The sequence below is a fragment of the Actinia tenebrosa genome, unplaced genomic scaffold (assembly GCF_029948245.1).
Source record: "Actinia tenebrosa isolate PJP-AT-01 unplaced genomic scaffold, QUT_ActTen_1.0 PGA_scaffold12__29_contigs__length_12842862, whole genome shotgun sequence".
NCBI lineage: Eukaryota > Metazoa > Cnidaria > Anthozoa > Actiniaria > Actiniidae > Actinia > Actinia tenebrosa.
Window position 1 is genome coordinate 12,584,804 of NW_028292572.1, and position 13,836 is coordinate 12,598,639.

Sequence of the window (13,836 nt, forward strand, 5' to 3'; positions counted from 1 at the left end):
TAACCAACCACGAAAAAAAAATCCATGAAGATGAAAGAGATGTGAGCAAGAGGAACTAAGAGGACATATATAATTCTATGGCTTACCTCCTCCTTGACATAGATCTCAGGGGTGTTAGTTACCAGTCCCATCACTATTTCCAGAAGATTGGTAACGTGTTTGATGTACCACACCTCACACTCAAAATGACTATTGGACAACACAGGAAAACAATGTTACTTTTGTACCTGTCACTAAAGTAAGTTCCAAAACGTTGTGAATCCCCCCCCCCCCCCCCCCCCCATACTGTAGAATTCCCTCCTCTAGTGTTTACTATAGGTTGTAGGTTAAATTCTAAGCTCTAGAGTAAAGATAGTCATGCACAGTCTGGCATACAACTTACTTGACCAAATACTGAAGGTAAATCAGTCTTCTATACAACTCTCCAACTCCATATCTTAATCCAAACTCCTTAAGAAGTCGGCAAGACGCAGGGGAGAGAGGAGAAGTGGGAATTGCATCACCAAATACGCTGTGAGATGAGCATTTATTGAGACTTTCCTCTCTGTTCATGAGAAAAACAAACAGTTCTCAACTATTAAATATCTGGATGGCAGAAACGTGTGCAGTTGTACAAAGCTATCGTAGTGGTATGGCAGGAATGTTTGCAGTTGTACAAATGTACGTTGTATGGCAGGAATGCGTGCACTGGTACAAAGGATGTTCAATAAAATGTAGATACCTTATGAGTTTTGAGAGCAAGATGTTATATCCTTCATGAGCATCAAACAAATGTATGGGATAGCATTCATTCAGGGATGGTAGAGGTGAATTCCAAAACCTTTTTACCAGTCTGTTAATATGATCTTTCTCTGTTTCTACCCACTGGTCATAGCCATTCTTGTCCAGGAAAGATTGTATTCGGTAGTAAGGGTGAAAGTTTTTGTGTAACAGTGAGAGCTGCGTTAATAGATCTTCCACAAGTACCTTGTAGAAATGAGATATCAAATCAAAAAATATGATCACAAGTAAAGGGGATTGTATCTTTTCTTGATCTTGATTGATCTCTAATTTTTGTGACATCATATCCACCTTTAATATCATGTAACAATGACTTTTTTCTTTATTTTTAACTTTGTTAAAAACATTTCCAGGAAACCAAAAGTGATATGATAACCAGTGGAATTCTTTCTTTCTACACACCCTATCCGCTGTCTTTGGTTTCATCTTTTCTCTGATGCTCTTCTCCAGGGATATTTGCTGTCTTTTAGTTAATCCAAATGTTCTTCTTGCTAATTCTTGTAACTGTTCTGCTTGCACTGGCTCATCAGAAGAAACTTCTTCAACGTTAAAGGAAAATCTTTGGGATGGACGGAAAGGAGAGAAAACATAATCCCTAGCTGGAGGACTGTATGATGAATCATAAAATTCAAATTGAGGGCTGAAAAAAAAACATTGAAACATTATGTTACTCATTTGTTATTATATTTAATTGTATCATCACTCTATAATCCTTGTTTACTTTTTTCATATTGTAATTTTTTCAAAATGGTGGAGGAAGTTGGAAGAAGGAGGATGGCAAGGCAAGAAGATAGTAGCTTAGAAGATATCCCCGTCAATGAACTCTTTGGAATACTTTGATTTAATTAATCTGCAATAGGACTACTTGTCTGTCCAATTTGGAAATAATTGAATTGAAAAAATTCCTATCGGCCTATCGGCCTCTTCCAATTTTGTCAGTCCTCGGAATTTTTTTCATCCAATTATTTCCAAATTGGACAGCATGTAGTCCTATTACCTATACTAATTACTTCACAGGACAACAAAAAGTCTGTACACAACTAACTGATTTAAAGAGCCATGAAGGTTTATGTTAGAATATACTGTAAGCCTATACTATTTGCAAGCAGTTTGTTACCTAATTTGTCCTGAAGAGCCAAATCTTACCTCCTTGGAGAATTGGGTGATACAGCACCTATTGAAGGTGATGGGGAGTATGGAGAGGGGACGGGAGGAGCACTTAACACTGGGATCTGGCAGCACAGGATAACCTTTTCATACAGCTCAGATTCCTGTTTATTAAGGATGATGATAAAATGTAAAATATTATTAAGTAACATGAAATAATGCATTAATTTGCAAGAGTTTAATTTGAAGTACAGATGAGGACTGCAGGAGAGTATCCAAAAAATTCAAATTTGTGGACCCTGTTTATGATAAAAGATATAATTTATTGCACGGAGTTCCTGTTTCAATTATCATGTCATCTCGTGTATCGTTTTTTACGACCATAATAACCAGTTTTGGTCAATACGAAAGAAGAATCCCTGAATATGACAGGAAACTCATGAAGAACTTGGAACTTGAGTGAAATTGCATACCCTGTTTATGACAAGAAAGTTGAAAAACCATACCCTGTTCAGCGGATCATCCCCGTTTAGTCCATATATGGGAGAACCCCCCCCCCCCCCCCTCCGGGAGGGTATCATCAGTGCTTTGGGTCACATGAAATAAACGAGTCATGCAGATCCATGGTAGGAGATTTACATACATGTATCAATCCATGTATCACATACCTTGGGATTTAGTGTGGCCTCTCGTTGACTGACGTTTCTAACACCTGCAATACAACAGTGAAGGGTGAATGGTGCAAACAGATTAGATACCATGAGACATATCATCAACCTCTGTTGCAATGAATGCAGCTATAATTACATAACATTAAGAGTATGACATGGTTTATCTCACGGCATAAGGGACACGTATTGATGACATCTGCTTAACCCATCAAACTAAGTATATTATGTAAGATTATTGTTGTGGACCAAATAAAGGTCTCTCAAGTTATACTATCATATAACATGCATAATATCATGTACCAGAGAAGTGATATTTCATTTATTTAAAAAAATTATATGAAATCCTCACCTTCATCCCTAGGAGGTTTCTGATCTATTCTACTGTCTCCTCTGACCTACAAATGAATATTATAACATCATACATTGTGTAAATATTCAAAATACTAGATAGGTCTATTCATTTTGTACACATAACAGTCATATGAGATGCGGGTCAAAATCACTACAAATACAACTTTAATAAAATACAGTTGTAATATCTTCAATGTATAAATCACTATGAATATACATATAACATTAAAGTTATAAATGACATTTTTCATGTCACCATCATCCTCATTACCCTCATCATCATGTTCTGCATTACCAGGGAATATCAAAATCACAATAAACAACAGTCTTTCCTATTATCTTACTAGATATATGAACTATAGAGCTAGACTTTGTTTTCAATAATGAATGTTTGAATTTCATGGGGTGAAAAGAAAAGAAAAGTGAGACTACTATCTATACAAACCAGTCTCATTCTGTTACTTGGTCCATCCAGTGCTTTGTTTCTTGCTGTAAGACTAAGACAGTATCGCCTAGGCCTAAATCAAATCCAATATATTACATAAAATAAGTAAATTGGTACTTCTCAGTAGTTACCCAGACTGAGTTGTTCTTCTTATATACTGAATTCACAGCTTCAGTATAGATAACTTTCTTCAACTACTGTATCTCAACTCTGTGTTAAATAAAGATTTTATTATTGTTATTATTAATTGAAACTAAAACTTTGATCTTTATCGAGTGAGAAAAACATAATGTAAAACCCCACTCCCCTATCCTGGGCCCAAAAACATCTGTAAAGCAAGCACTTAAAGATAACTGCTCCTACTACTAGACAAGCTATTATTAATTAAATCAAGTCAATAAATTAAGCAGGAAAAAGAATAGAGAACACTGCCAGTATTCATTATTGTGGTATCGAAAATGGACCTACTGTGATGTGTCATGACATTTATCTATGGATATCATCAACTTCCTTCTTCAACAGGAGGAGTGACTTGATTACTGTAGCAGAAGTGTACTCGCCTTAGATCACACATGATTAGAATCTGTTAGATGTCTCCCTTGATTCACTCATGGCATGCCGACATAGCTAATCCATTATACAATGGTTATACAGCAATCAACGCTGAATCTAGTATCAGTATAATCTAAGTAACTGCTATTTAACACTTGATTGGATGAGCACAGTTATATCATTTATACTCACTCAAGATTCTGAAAGTAAGAATGGATTTGACAGATGCTATTTCCATGTCTGAAAAATAAAAGGCAAATTTGTGTGTTATGTCTAAACAATATTCCAGTACTGTTGTCAAAAGCGCAGCACTTGGAGAGATGAAGGCAAATTAAATCAAAACTTGTTCCTTTATGAATTGTAAATCTGATTACTGTAGTATGACTAACAAGTATTGCTTTAATATTGGTTACTATTACAGCTTACAGAAATATGAAAAATACAAAGAAAGAAAGATCTAAGTTAAATCAACATATATTTTGCAAGAGATTTAAGCTTTCAGAAAATAGATTCCAATAATAAAGTAGTCTATTAATTTTAATATGCAAATATTTGCAAGCCTTGGCAGATAAGGTATGTCCTATTATATTTCTGTAAAAGATTTTGTCTTTACCTCAATAGTTTAAAACCTGGATCACATCTTCCACAGCTGGGCTCGCCGTCTCGAGAGAGAGGGCTATTGCAACAAGAAGACGAACCAATTATCTGGGAAGATGAAATTTGCTGTAAAGGTGAAGCACTTTGAAGCCATTGCTGTTCTTCTGCGACCAGGAGAGATGTTATCAACTTTTCTATGTCTTCTTTTGGAACTTGAAACTCCTCTGGCTCCCAGCTAAACCCTGGGTCCATTTTAAATGGATAAAAAAGACTAGTTGTAGGCAAAAATACACGTTTATGTTTTGTAGTTCTTCATCTTCAGCAAACTTCGATATATCAGATATATGTATCTACCAGGCTCCATGGCGTAATAGTTTCTAACCACTTCCGTGATTGGTTACTCTGAGAATGTTACTATATGACGACGTATTTGATTGGCTAGATATCCCAGGGGGAATCCCATATTAGAGGCTTGGTATTATTTTCAATTGCATTTTGAGTCACATGACAAGATTTGCCCTTATTTTCGCAGAATTTAATGACGTTAAATCCGCCATCACAAGATTTTAATTATTTTGTTCACGAGCTAGGCTTATGATCTTTATTTCCCCTTCATACAGTCTTTTTCCTGTTATCTAACCATGTTTTTTCAACCTCGCTTGATTTTACGCATTTCTTCTTCCAAGGATTAAATCAACTTTAATTTTTGTGACTTCTAGTCCTTGATTATGTCTTAATAATATGGCCGCCACTTCATTATCATAATTTTGTTAATTTATTTAAGGAGAAAGACATAAAGGAAGCTTTGCCATCCTTCCTTTCACGTATTCTTCACTCCTTTTGCTAGTGGATAAAAGCAGAAGTCTATATGAACTTATGAGTAAAGGAGCACGAGAATAAAGAAGAAAAGCGCACTTTGAGTTGCCTTTCAGTCAAGTCACGCAACCTAAATCAGTGTAAGCTGAACTTTACTCCGATCGTGATCAACTCCCATTCCGACCTATGCGACTCCGCAAACTCAGTTGCGTTTCATCAAACAGACTGACCACACAGGCCATCATGAGGTACGATCGAATGACGGAAACAACAGGCAAAAAAGAAGTACTGAGTAACAAACTAGATGCATACAAAAGTATTTTACTGTCATACAAAAAAAAAAAAAAGATTTTTGCTAAATTATTTATTGATATAATTTTTGCATTCTATTTTTCATTTCTTAAGAAAATATATATTTATTATTTTGGTATGAATAGTTCATTTACATCCTTGTCATTGGAATATTTGTATTACATTGACTCTATTCAGGGAATTGTATCTTTTTTTAAAGAAATTCATAAACGTTGACGTCGTTAGAGCTTCCTGTGTTCAAAGATGGGTGTGTCGTATGTACAAAGATATGATCATAGGTATTTCAATGTCAGCACTGATCTAAGTAGAACTAGAGAAATAAGCGGATATCATTGATAATAAAGCTATTATATATAATCTCGCTGAAGTGAAAGGGACCATCCCTGCACCAATATACATGTAATATATGTAGGTTTTTGATACTGAATGGAAAGAGTGGTCACGTGCATCCTATGGTGGGATCCACCACTGATGTTTCCATCATAATAATAAGATTATGGATATAAAGAGTATGGCAATAAGAAGTAAAATCTGTTCAGTATCCTAGTGTGCTGTTGTATGCTATCAATTCATGCATGTGCATCTAAAAACGCAGAAAAGATATTTATAAACCAATAATTTCATAAGTCTATATAAGTGATATTTGTTAATACTTCTTCTATACTATTGCTTTAGTAACGAGGTGATTTGTATGGAGCCGTCCACCGAACCCGTCAAACAGGTAGAACAACTCAGGGATGTCGTCCAGTCCACGCTCATAACAGGCTGTTTATGGTACGGTAAAGTTAGGACCTGAGTGAGATTTTGTCCATCGATCTATAGGATGGATAAAAGAACACAATTGTTACGTTATTAGTATAGGAAATACCACCGTCCAAGAAGATTTAATAGAGACTTCAAGATTTGCAAAATCTACGACGGCGACGTTATCCGGAGGTGTAAATAATTTTTCATATTTCATTGGAGAATTCATTCAAAAAAATGTGAGTGAAGTCAATTCATCCACACAGAAGATTGTGGTTATTTACTGGTCAACATCGTGATATACAAAAACAAGTCCGCATTTCTCTCACAGGATGAACACAGGATCAAAATACCTTGTAAATAATCCCAGATTGAGATCCACATGTTAAGACGTGTTGTCCTTCAGAATCAAAAGCAAACAGTCTACCGTACGAACTGCTGCCACGAGAAGAAGTAGATTTGGTGAAGACCGCACCTTGATGGATGTCCAGATCTGCCAGTTTTTGTCCCATTCGATGAACGCTCCATTGTAAAAACTACGAGATAAACTTGGAATTAGTAAGTAACTACTGCAGCTAGTTAATGTCCTTCGAAGATGGCTTTAGCTTTACTTCCACTAGACAAAAGCCAGCTACGAAAAAAACTAGGCTAATCTGCTGGTGATTTGTAACTGGTTCATTGAAAAAAAAACCTCCCAGTTATACTCCCTTGAACAATTGTCAGTGCTTGTAGACGTGATTGAGAGTAATAATTATAGTAATTATGCAATAAGGTCACGCCGTGAAGATCAAGGTCTGAATTACCTTTCCATCACTGCCCATACTGTAAATGGTAGTCTCATCTACACTGAACTGAACATCACATACTTCATTTTCGTGGGCATGCATCCCCATCAAACAGTCATATGAACGCATATCTAAAGAGTAAATAATATTGAAGGATTATAACATCGTACTTTTCAAATGTTTAATGTATAAATTGGCATTAATAAACAAGTAGCTTTTTGGTGCTAAGTCAATAGAAGGAATGTTGTAGCAACCAAGGAGTTACATGCCATTGAAAAAGTGGGTCTCTAAAATACAGACTCAGTGCAGAATGTTTTTTTCCTTTCGCACCTCACCGTAGTGAGCTGGTGATATTATTAAGAATAGTGTAATCAACTTACCAAACAATCGTATCATTCCATCAGCGCCACCAGTAACCAGAAGCGTTCCATTATGGTTGTAGGCCGTGCAGTTAATACACACAGGGGTGGGGTCGATAGGTAATTGACGCTAGTAAGAAGTTAAAATACAACATGTTAATAGTGCCATATCTTATCATTTTCTTAACAATTAACAAAACAGAAGGTATTGAGATTACAAGCCAATGATAAAAGGACGTTTTGATGCTCACCTCAAACTTCATGCTCCTCATATCCCAACACTGCAACACTCCTACACTGTAAGCATGTGCACTGAACGTTGAACTAGACGCCTCACTTTGCCTTGATTTACCTTGATTAAGACGCAGTTGTGAGGCAGTAGATTGACCAAGTCTCTTGTTAGAAGCTGCAGAACACACGAATGCAGCACCAGTTGGACTACACGACAGTGAAACAATTCTGGGATGATTCAAGAGGGAAAAAACGAGTTTATACATGTTAGTCGTGCTTACAAAACCTTGCAATGCTATACACGGAGAGAGCTTCCTTAAATGGAGTATTGGATCATACATGTACCTCAGAGTAAGTATAAGGTGGGTTTAAAACTCTTGCTTCCACTGAAGGCAATCAAAAAGCAAGAAAATATGTCTCATCTAACAACAATGTATTGTATTCTCACATATACCTTGGGTAGAGAGATTCCGTAGCAACATCACATATAGTTTTCTTGTTGTCTGTATCATAAAGCCTTACTTTACCATTCCCAGTTCCTAAAAGAAGCTGTATAAATAAACAGAATTTTGTAAAAGTAAGAAGACAGGTAGATACCAATTTTTCAAGCTCATGAACATTAACATTATTATGTCTTACTATCCGTTCAGCTTTTGAAGCCCATTCCAGGGACAGTAAAGGTGACTTAGACATGATAGTTGCACATGTCTTGATGTCTGGGTGGTTGCTCCATACTCTGTTTAATACAAATGAATAATTAGCAACACCAGAAAACACACACTGTCTTCAGTTCTGAGATGGAATCAGGTCCAGCTACTTACTTTACAATACCATCAGCATCAGCACTAGCAATAACCCTGCCACTAGATGAGAACCTGCAGTGAACTATACTTGAACGGTGTTCTTTATATTCCTCCTGCATAACAAAATACAGTGAATGAATGAATGGATGGACGGACGCACAGATGGATGGATGGATGGATGGATGAGTGGGTGGATGGATGGGTGGGTGGGTGGGTGGATGGGTGGGTGGGTGGATGGATGGATGGATGGATGAATGGATGGGTGGGTGGGTGCGTGGGTGGATGGATAGGTGGGTGGGTGGGTGGGTGGATGGGTGGATGGATGGATGGATGGATGGATGGATGGATGGATGGATGGATGGATGGATGGATGGATGGATGGATGGATGGATGGTGTAGACTGGATGTTGCAACTGTTATATACTGCTCTTGCCCTGATCATTTGTGTTGTGATTGATTGGCTAGTTTGTTCTGTGGATGACTGTTCTTCTATCATGATGTCAACCTTTAGAAACTTCAAGTAAATGGTCAAGATAGCTGCTAAATAGACCTACTGTATACATACCCTAGAGACATTCATGCTAGTTGTTTGATAGAATACATACATGCACAGACTCACCTGTCCCAGATGGATGAACGGCTTGGGTTTAGTTTCATCTATAAACCAGGAAACAAACAAAACAAAAACAAAATGAACATGAGGCTGCACATCTTCAGATCACCAACAGCTCAGTGTTTTACAAACCTTCAAATCGAACAATCTTTGGCTGCAATGAATCATCTGAAACAAAATTAAAAGGATGACATCTTCTATTGAGTGGAATAATATTACATTTTAAACCAAACATTGAAAAATAATTATTTTTTTGGAACAATTAACATTGCCACAAATCTTTTGAATTTTATTGTAACCTGAAAAGACCACTGGGCTGATCAAAGTCATGACACGGTTAATTCACAGATCAAACTCTGAAACAACCATTTGGCTAATCAAAGTCATGGCACGACTAACTCACAGATCAAATTACAATTTAGCTTGTTTTGCAGATAAAGGAAACCAGAAAACCTTAACTCACATTAGATGCAAAGTAAGAATCAAATCCAAGGACCCAAGAGGTGAGAGGAAGAGCACAAGGGTGGATCCAGGGGGGGGGGGGGGGGGGGGCAAAGGGGGGCTTCAGCAGAAAAAAAACAACAAAACAAAACTGAAGAATTATATGCTTTTTTTTATTGTTTTCCATTGTGTTGATGGAAGAAACTCCATTAGACCCCCCCTAAACTCAATTAGCCCCCCCCCTAAAATTTTGGCTGGATCCGCCCTTGGTGCAGTCCCACTACTCTATCCATCCTGCATATATATATATATATAGAGAGAGAGAGAATCAATATTAGGGTACCTGTAACTATAGTTTCTCTTGGGAGAGTCTTATTTGCTGATGCTCCAGGCATTGTGCTAGCTCTTTTGAGAGGTGCTGCATCAATATCATCTTTTATACTGTATGTCTTTTGTTCTATCTCTGAGTCCAAGCTCAATGATTTACCAATTGGTGAGTGTTGACTGTTAGTCCCAGTTTTACAAGTATCTTCACTTTCTTTGGGAATACTTTGGCTTGGTGTTGATGCATTGTTAGAACCTATTGTGTTATATAACTTTTCTTGCTACAAATAAAGAAATGAGGAAATTAATTGATTAGGGTCCAATTCAAGATGGTCTGTCTGATGACATATCTTCAATTTCATCCAATTCAGACTGAACCTCTGGGCTGGACTAAGTCAGGGCATTGCTAACTCACAGACTGAAATCAGACTTTGGCAGTGTTAGACCTGTTTTGTTGAAAGGAGAGAAGCTTTAGAATCCAGAGAAAAACACTGATTCAAGTGTTTGTGAAAGACTAGAACAACTCTCTTAAATGTAATACTCAGTCCAGGAATTGAACCTGATATCACAAGAGGCACATTCTCTACCATGGCTCCTCCCTTTATTCCTGTAAAAAGCAATAAATAAAACCAAAACTACTTTCATTTACCACTTCTTGCTGTTGTTTTAGTTGTTGTTTTGGTTGAGCCAGTTTGGTTTGGTTGCTTATTTCTTGTTGTCTAAGTACTTTGTTTTTTTTCAAAGATTTTTCTCTTTCCTTTTCCTTTGTTTTCTTGCCAAATCCAGCAGAGAGTGTCTGAAACACTGACTTGGGACCAGGTCTATTAACATAATTAGTAATGAATAACACAGTATGGATGAACTTAGTTTACTGCCATTAATCATTCAAACCATAGTTTTCTCAGCTGCTCTCAGAGTTTGATTGCAAAAAAAAAAAAAAAACCATTAAAACATAATTGCAAAACATTTTACAACTTGCAGATCTATTAAATCAGCTGAAATTGCATAATATCAAAAAAAGGTTAGTAATAGAAGGGAAAGGAATGCATTTTTCATCTCACACCAGAAAAGATATCATCAATACTGAATATTATAGTTTGTGACAGAGATAAAAACAGACATAAAAACAGACATAAAATTCATTAATTGTTAGTTGACTTACTTAGGAACGACAAGGAACTCATCCATGTCCTCATCATGAGCTATGCCACTACTTGATTGTCCTTTCATCTTCTCTTCAAGTTCCAATGAAAGTTTAGAATTTTCACGCTGGAGATCAGCTATTTGGCCTGCTAAATTTACTACTTGTTCTTTAAACTTTGAGACTTGATCCTCTAGTTTTTGCTGGATTCCTCTTTCCTTGTCAAATTTTAGAAGTGTTGGCATTGGTACACAAGGTTAAGGTCAAACAATAATCTATTATTCTGTGCTGGGTGACAACATATCTACTTACTACCCTATTATTGTCCCCAAAGCAAGTGAGCCTAGCTGCCCCTATAGCAAAAGACTGTGGCTCAATCTATCCCCAATTCTTTTAAACTATTTTATAACCTTAATTTGAACCCCCCTAAAACAAAGTTACATTAAATGCAGTGTTTGTAAAAGGATATGCAAATGATGGAAGAGAGTAATGAGGAAGTTGTGAAGTGACAAGTAAAAAGTCTCCTGCCATGATTTCTGGAAGTACATCTCAAAAGTAGAGTTTTGCTCTGGATTCTTGATAAATGGAATAGCTAAAACAAACAGACAGGCAATCACATACTTTTATCAGCTGATAAAAAAGATAGAAACCTTTAAGTTTGTGGTTCCATATTTTTGCTTCCTTTGGAATAGGACTGCAATTTATTTTAGGTAAAAGAGATGACATTGCTATATTAAACAATATGCCTCTTTAGCGTAATATTAACTTAGCGTGTTACTTCCTAGACTATCATGTCTATTATTATTTTTGTTTAATAGTTGTACATGAGAAGCCATGTGTATACATGTGTCACATTTCATGTGACCTGAAATGGAAAAACAGTAGCCCAAGCTAGGGGTCTAATCATTGAAGTATACCTACCAAACCATTCTCTCCATTCACTCTGAGGCTGGAGTTCAATGGTGTATTTCTCAAAAAATTCAACCACTTTTTCTTGTTTGGAGTTTTGCAAGGCATGTACAATGTACAATCTCAGCAAACATGTTTCTAGTTTGCGCACATTACTATAATGCTGGTAATCTAGCCTTTTAAAGAATTTCTTGTCCAGATGTTCCCAGTAATCCCTTAACGATGATATATCATATGATGACACATATACTAGAAGTTGATCCATAATCTTGGTGACCTTGAGAATGAAATCAGAAGAAAAGAAATGAGCCTTGTTCTCTTATAATCTTCCATATTATTTTGAGTCCAGGAACAAAATATGGCCATTCATACAGGGGTAAAATAGGATGCATTTTAAGACTTGTCCTAAATAAGACAAAAACTGATCCTTTTTTACAAGTGTGTCTAGCTTAAGACATGAAGATAATGTCTGAAAAGTTTGTAAGGTATTTGGGCTGATTTGTGGATACTTATTCCTGTCTGTGTGGGCTTCCTGTGTGAACTTGCACATGCAAACATGGCATTTATCTCTTGGCTAAGATACGAGTGCCATTTACAAGAACATGTTCACATCTTATTTAAGGCATGTCTTAACTTAGAACAGCTCATAACCCTGCTTTTAAAATAAGAAGTTTGCTTCTTATTCAAATATAAGACACGAACATGAATTTTGTACCACTTTTAATATACAGTCCATTCGTGTCTTATGTAACACTCGTCTTACATAAGATGCGACTTATTTCTCTGCATGTAAATGGCTGTAACATTGCAAGAAGAAAGCAAACTAAGACAAGATGTACTAATAGCAGATATCTGTCAATCAAATAGTCAGTAACATTATCATCATCTATATTTATTGAAGATAGTTTATAAAATAATGCAGATTATATAACTATCATGGAATCAATGAAACCATTGTCCTAAAGATCATAAGTAATAATTATTGCTTAATACATAGCGAACAGCGTGTTATCGATCAAAGCTCAAAAAAAAAAATTTTTTTTCACGAAACCTGAGACCAAATTAATTAACCTTCGAAATAGCTCCCTAGAATAACTAGCTAATGTAAACAATGAATATTGTAATCAGTGAAGACTTTATCATCATTCTCAATATGCGTAAAAAGAAAGGGTTTTAGTTTCTAGAGCATAGCATGCAGCAACTTCCAGGTCAACAACATCAGCACGAAATGTCAAAGTCGCCAAACATGAACAAAAACATCATCACGAATCTCCAACAAATGGCCTAAGAACACAAGACAAACACTCACCCTAAAGCTCTTGTCCTTGTCCGCTTTGATTTCATTCTCGAATGTTTTTAAAGTGGCGGTAAAGCCACGAAACAGCAAGTATTCTTTAATCAGCTCGTCAAGAAGTGGAACTGCATCAGCCATCTTTGTTTTCTCTTTCTGTACTAGGTACCAGATTCCCGGAAATTCTCCTCCGTCTGGGTTTAACGTAGAGGGACTGGTTCTCAAATAACTTTTTATTTCTAGGGATGGCTACGCAGTTTTTGACAGAAAGGAAAAACCAGGTAACAGAGAGACATATACCTGGTACTTAACCGGCAAATCCCTGGTTTTACTAGTAAGACCCCGTCCACACCATACGTCGTTTTTATTCATAAACGCATACCCGCATACCTTTTGAGGCGTTTACACCTTCCCCCACCTCGTTCCGTCCACAAGTAAACGATAAAAACGCTCACCGTAACAAACGCATACTCACTGAGTTTGAAAACCCTCTTCAAAGTGAATACAGGTGTGAATACGTGCGGACGGCTGAAAACGATTCGTAAATGGATGACCTTTACGCGC

At 36.6% G+C, this 13,836-nt stretch overlaps 2 protein-coding genes across 2 annotated transcripts in view; both read right to left on the minus strand.

Annotated features, from left to right (window-relative positions):
* The window catches only part of LOC116293750 (uncharacterized), a 25,721-nt gene extending 20,872 nt beyond the window's left edge, over nucleotides 1-4,849 (minus strand). Inside the window, exons 1-10 of the mRNA XM_031701210.2 lie at nucleotides 4,520-4,849; nucleotides 4,099-4,146; nucleotides 3,355-3,427; nucleotides 2,908-2,953; nucleotides 2,556-2,599; nucleotides 1,927-2,051; nucleotides 1,183-1,420; nucleotides 722-966; nucleotides 383-544; nucleotides 87-189 (exon numbers count right to left, since the gene is read on the minus strand). Coding sequence (XP_031557070.1) covers nucleotides 87-189; nucleotides 383-544; nucleotides 722-966; nucleotides 1,183-1,420; nucleotides 1,927-2,051; nucleotides 2,556-2,599; nucleotides 2,908-2,953; nucleotides 3,355-3,427; nucleotides 4,099-4,146; nucleotides 4,520-4,755 — 1,320 coding nt within the window. The 5' untranslated portion in view covers nucleotides 4,756-4,849. The remainder of the gene's footprint in view (nucleotides 1-86; nucleotides 190-382; nucleotides 545-721; nucleotides 967-1,182; nucleotides 1,421-1,926; nucleotides 2,052-2,555; nucleotides 2,600-2,907; nucleotides 2,954-3,354; nucleotides 3,428-4,098; nucleotides 4,147-4,519) is intronic.
* Nucleotides 4,850-5,668: 819 nt separating this feature from the next.
* On the minus strand, nucleotides 5,669-13,750 carry LOC116293749 (WD repeat-containing protein 91). The gene is made up of 16 exons (XM_089028152.1): nucleotides 13,291-13,750; nucleotides 11,994-12,258; nucleotides 11,542-11,664; nucleotides 11,094-11,319; nucleotides 10,581-10,752; nucleotides 9,951-10,212; nucleotides 9,299-9,334; nucleotides 9,173-9,210; nucleotides 8,572-8,666; nucleotides 8,390-8,486; nucleotides 8,205-8,299; nucleotides 7,771-7,978; nucleotides 7,541-7,649; nucleotides 7,179-7,291; nucleotides 6,729-6,911; nucleotides 5,669-6,447 (listed from the first exon to the last, which is right to left on the minus strand). The coding sequence occupies exons 1-16, from the start codon at nucleotides 13,411-13,413 to the stop codon at nucleotides 6,295-6,297; spliced, it is 2,298 nt and encodes a 765-aa protein (XP_088884278.1). The 5' UTR covers nucleotides 13,414-13,750; the 3' UTR covers nucleotides 5,669-6,294.
* Nucleotides 13,751-13,836: the final 86 nt, after the last annotated feature.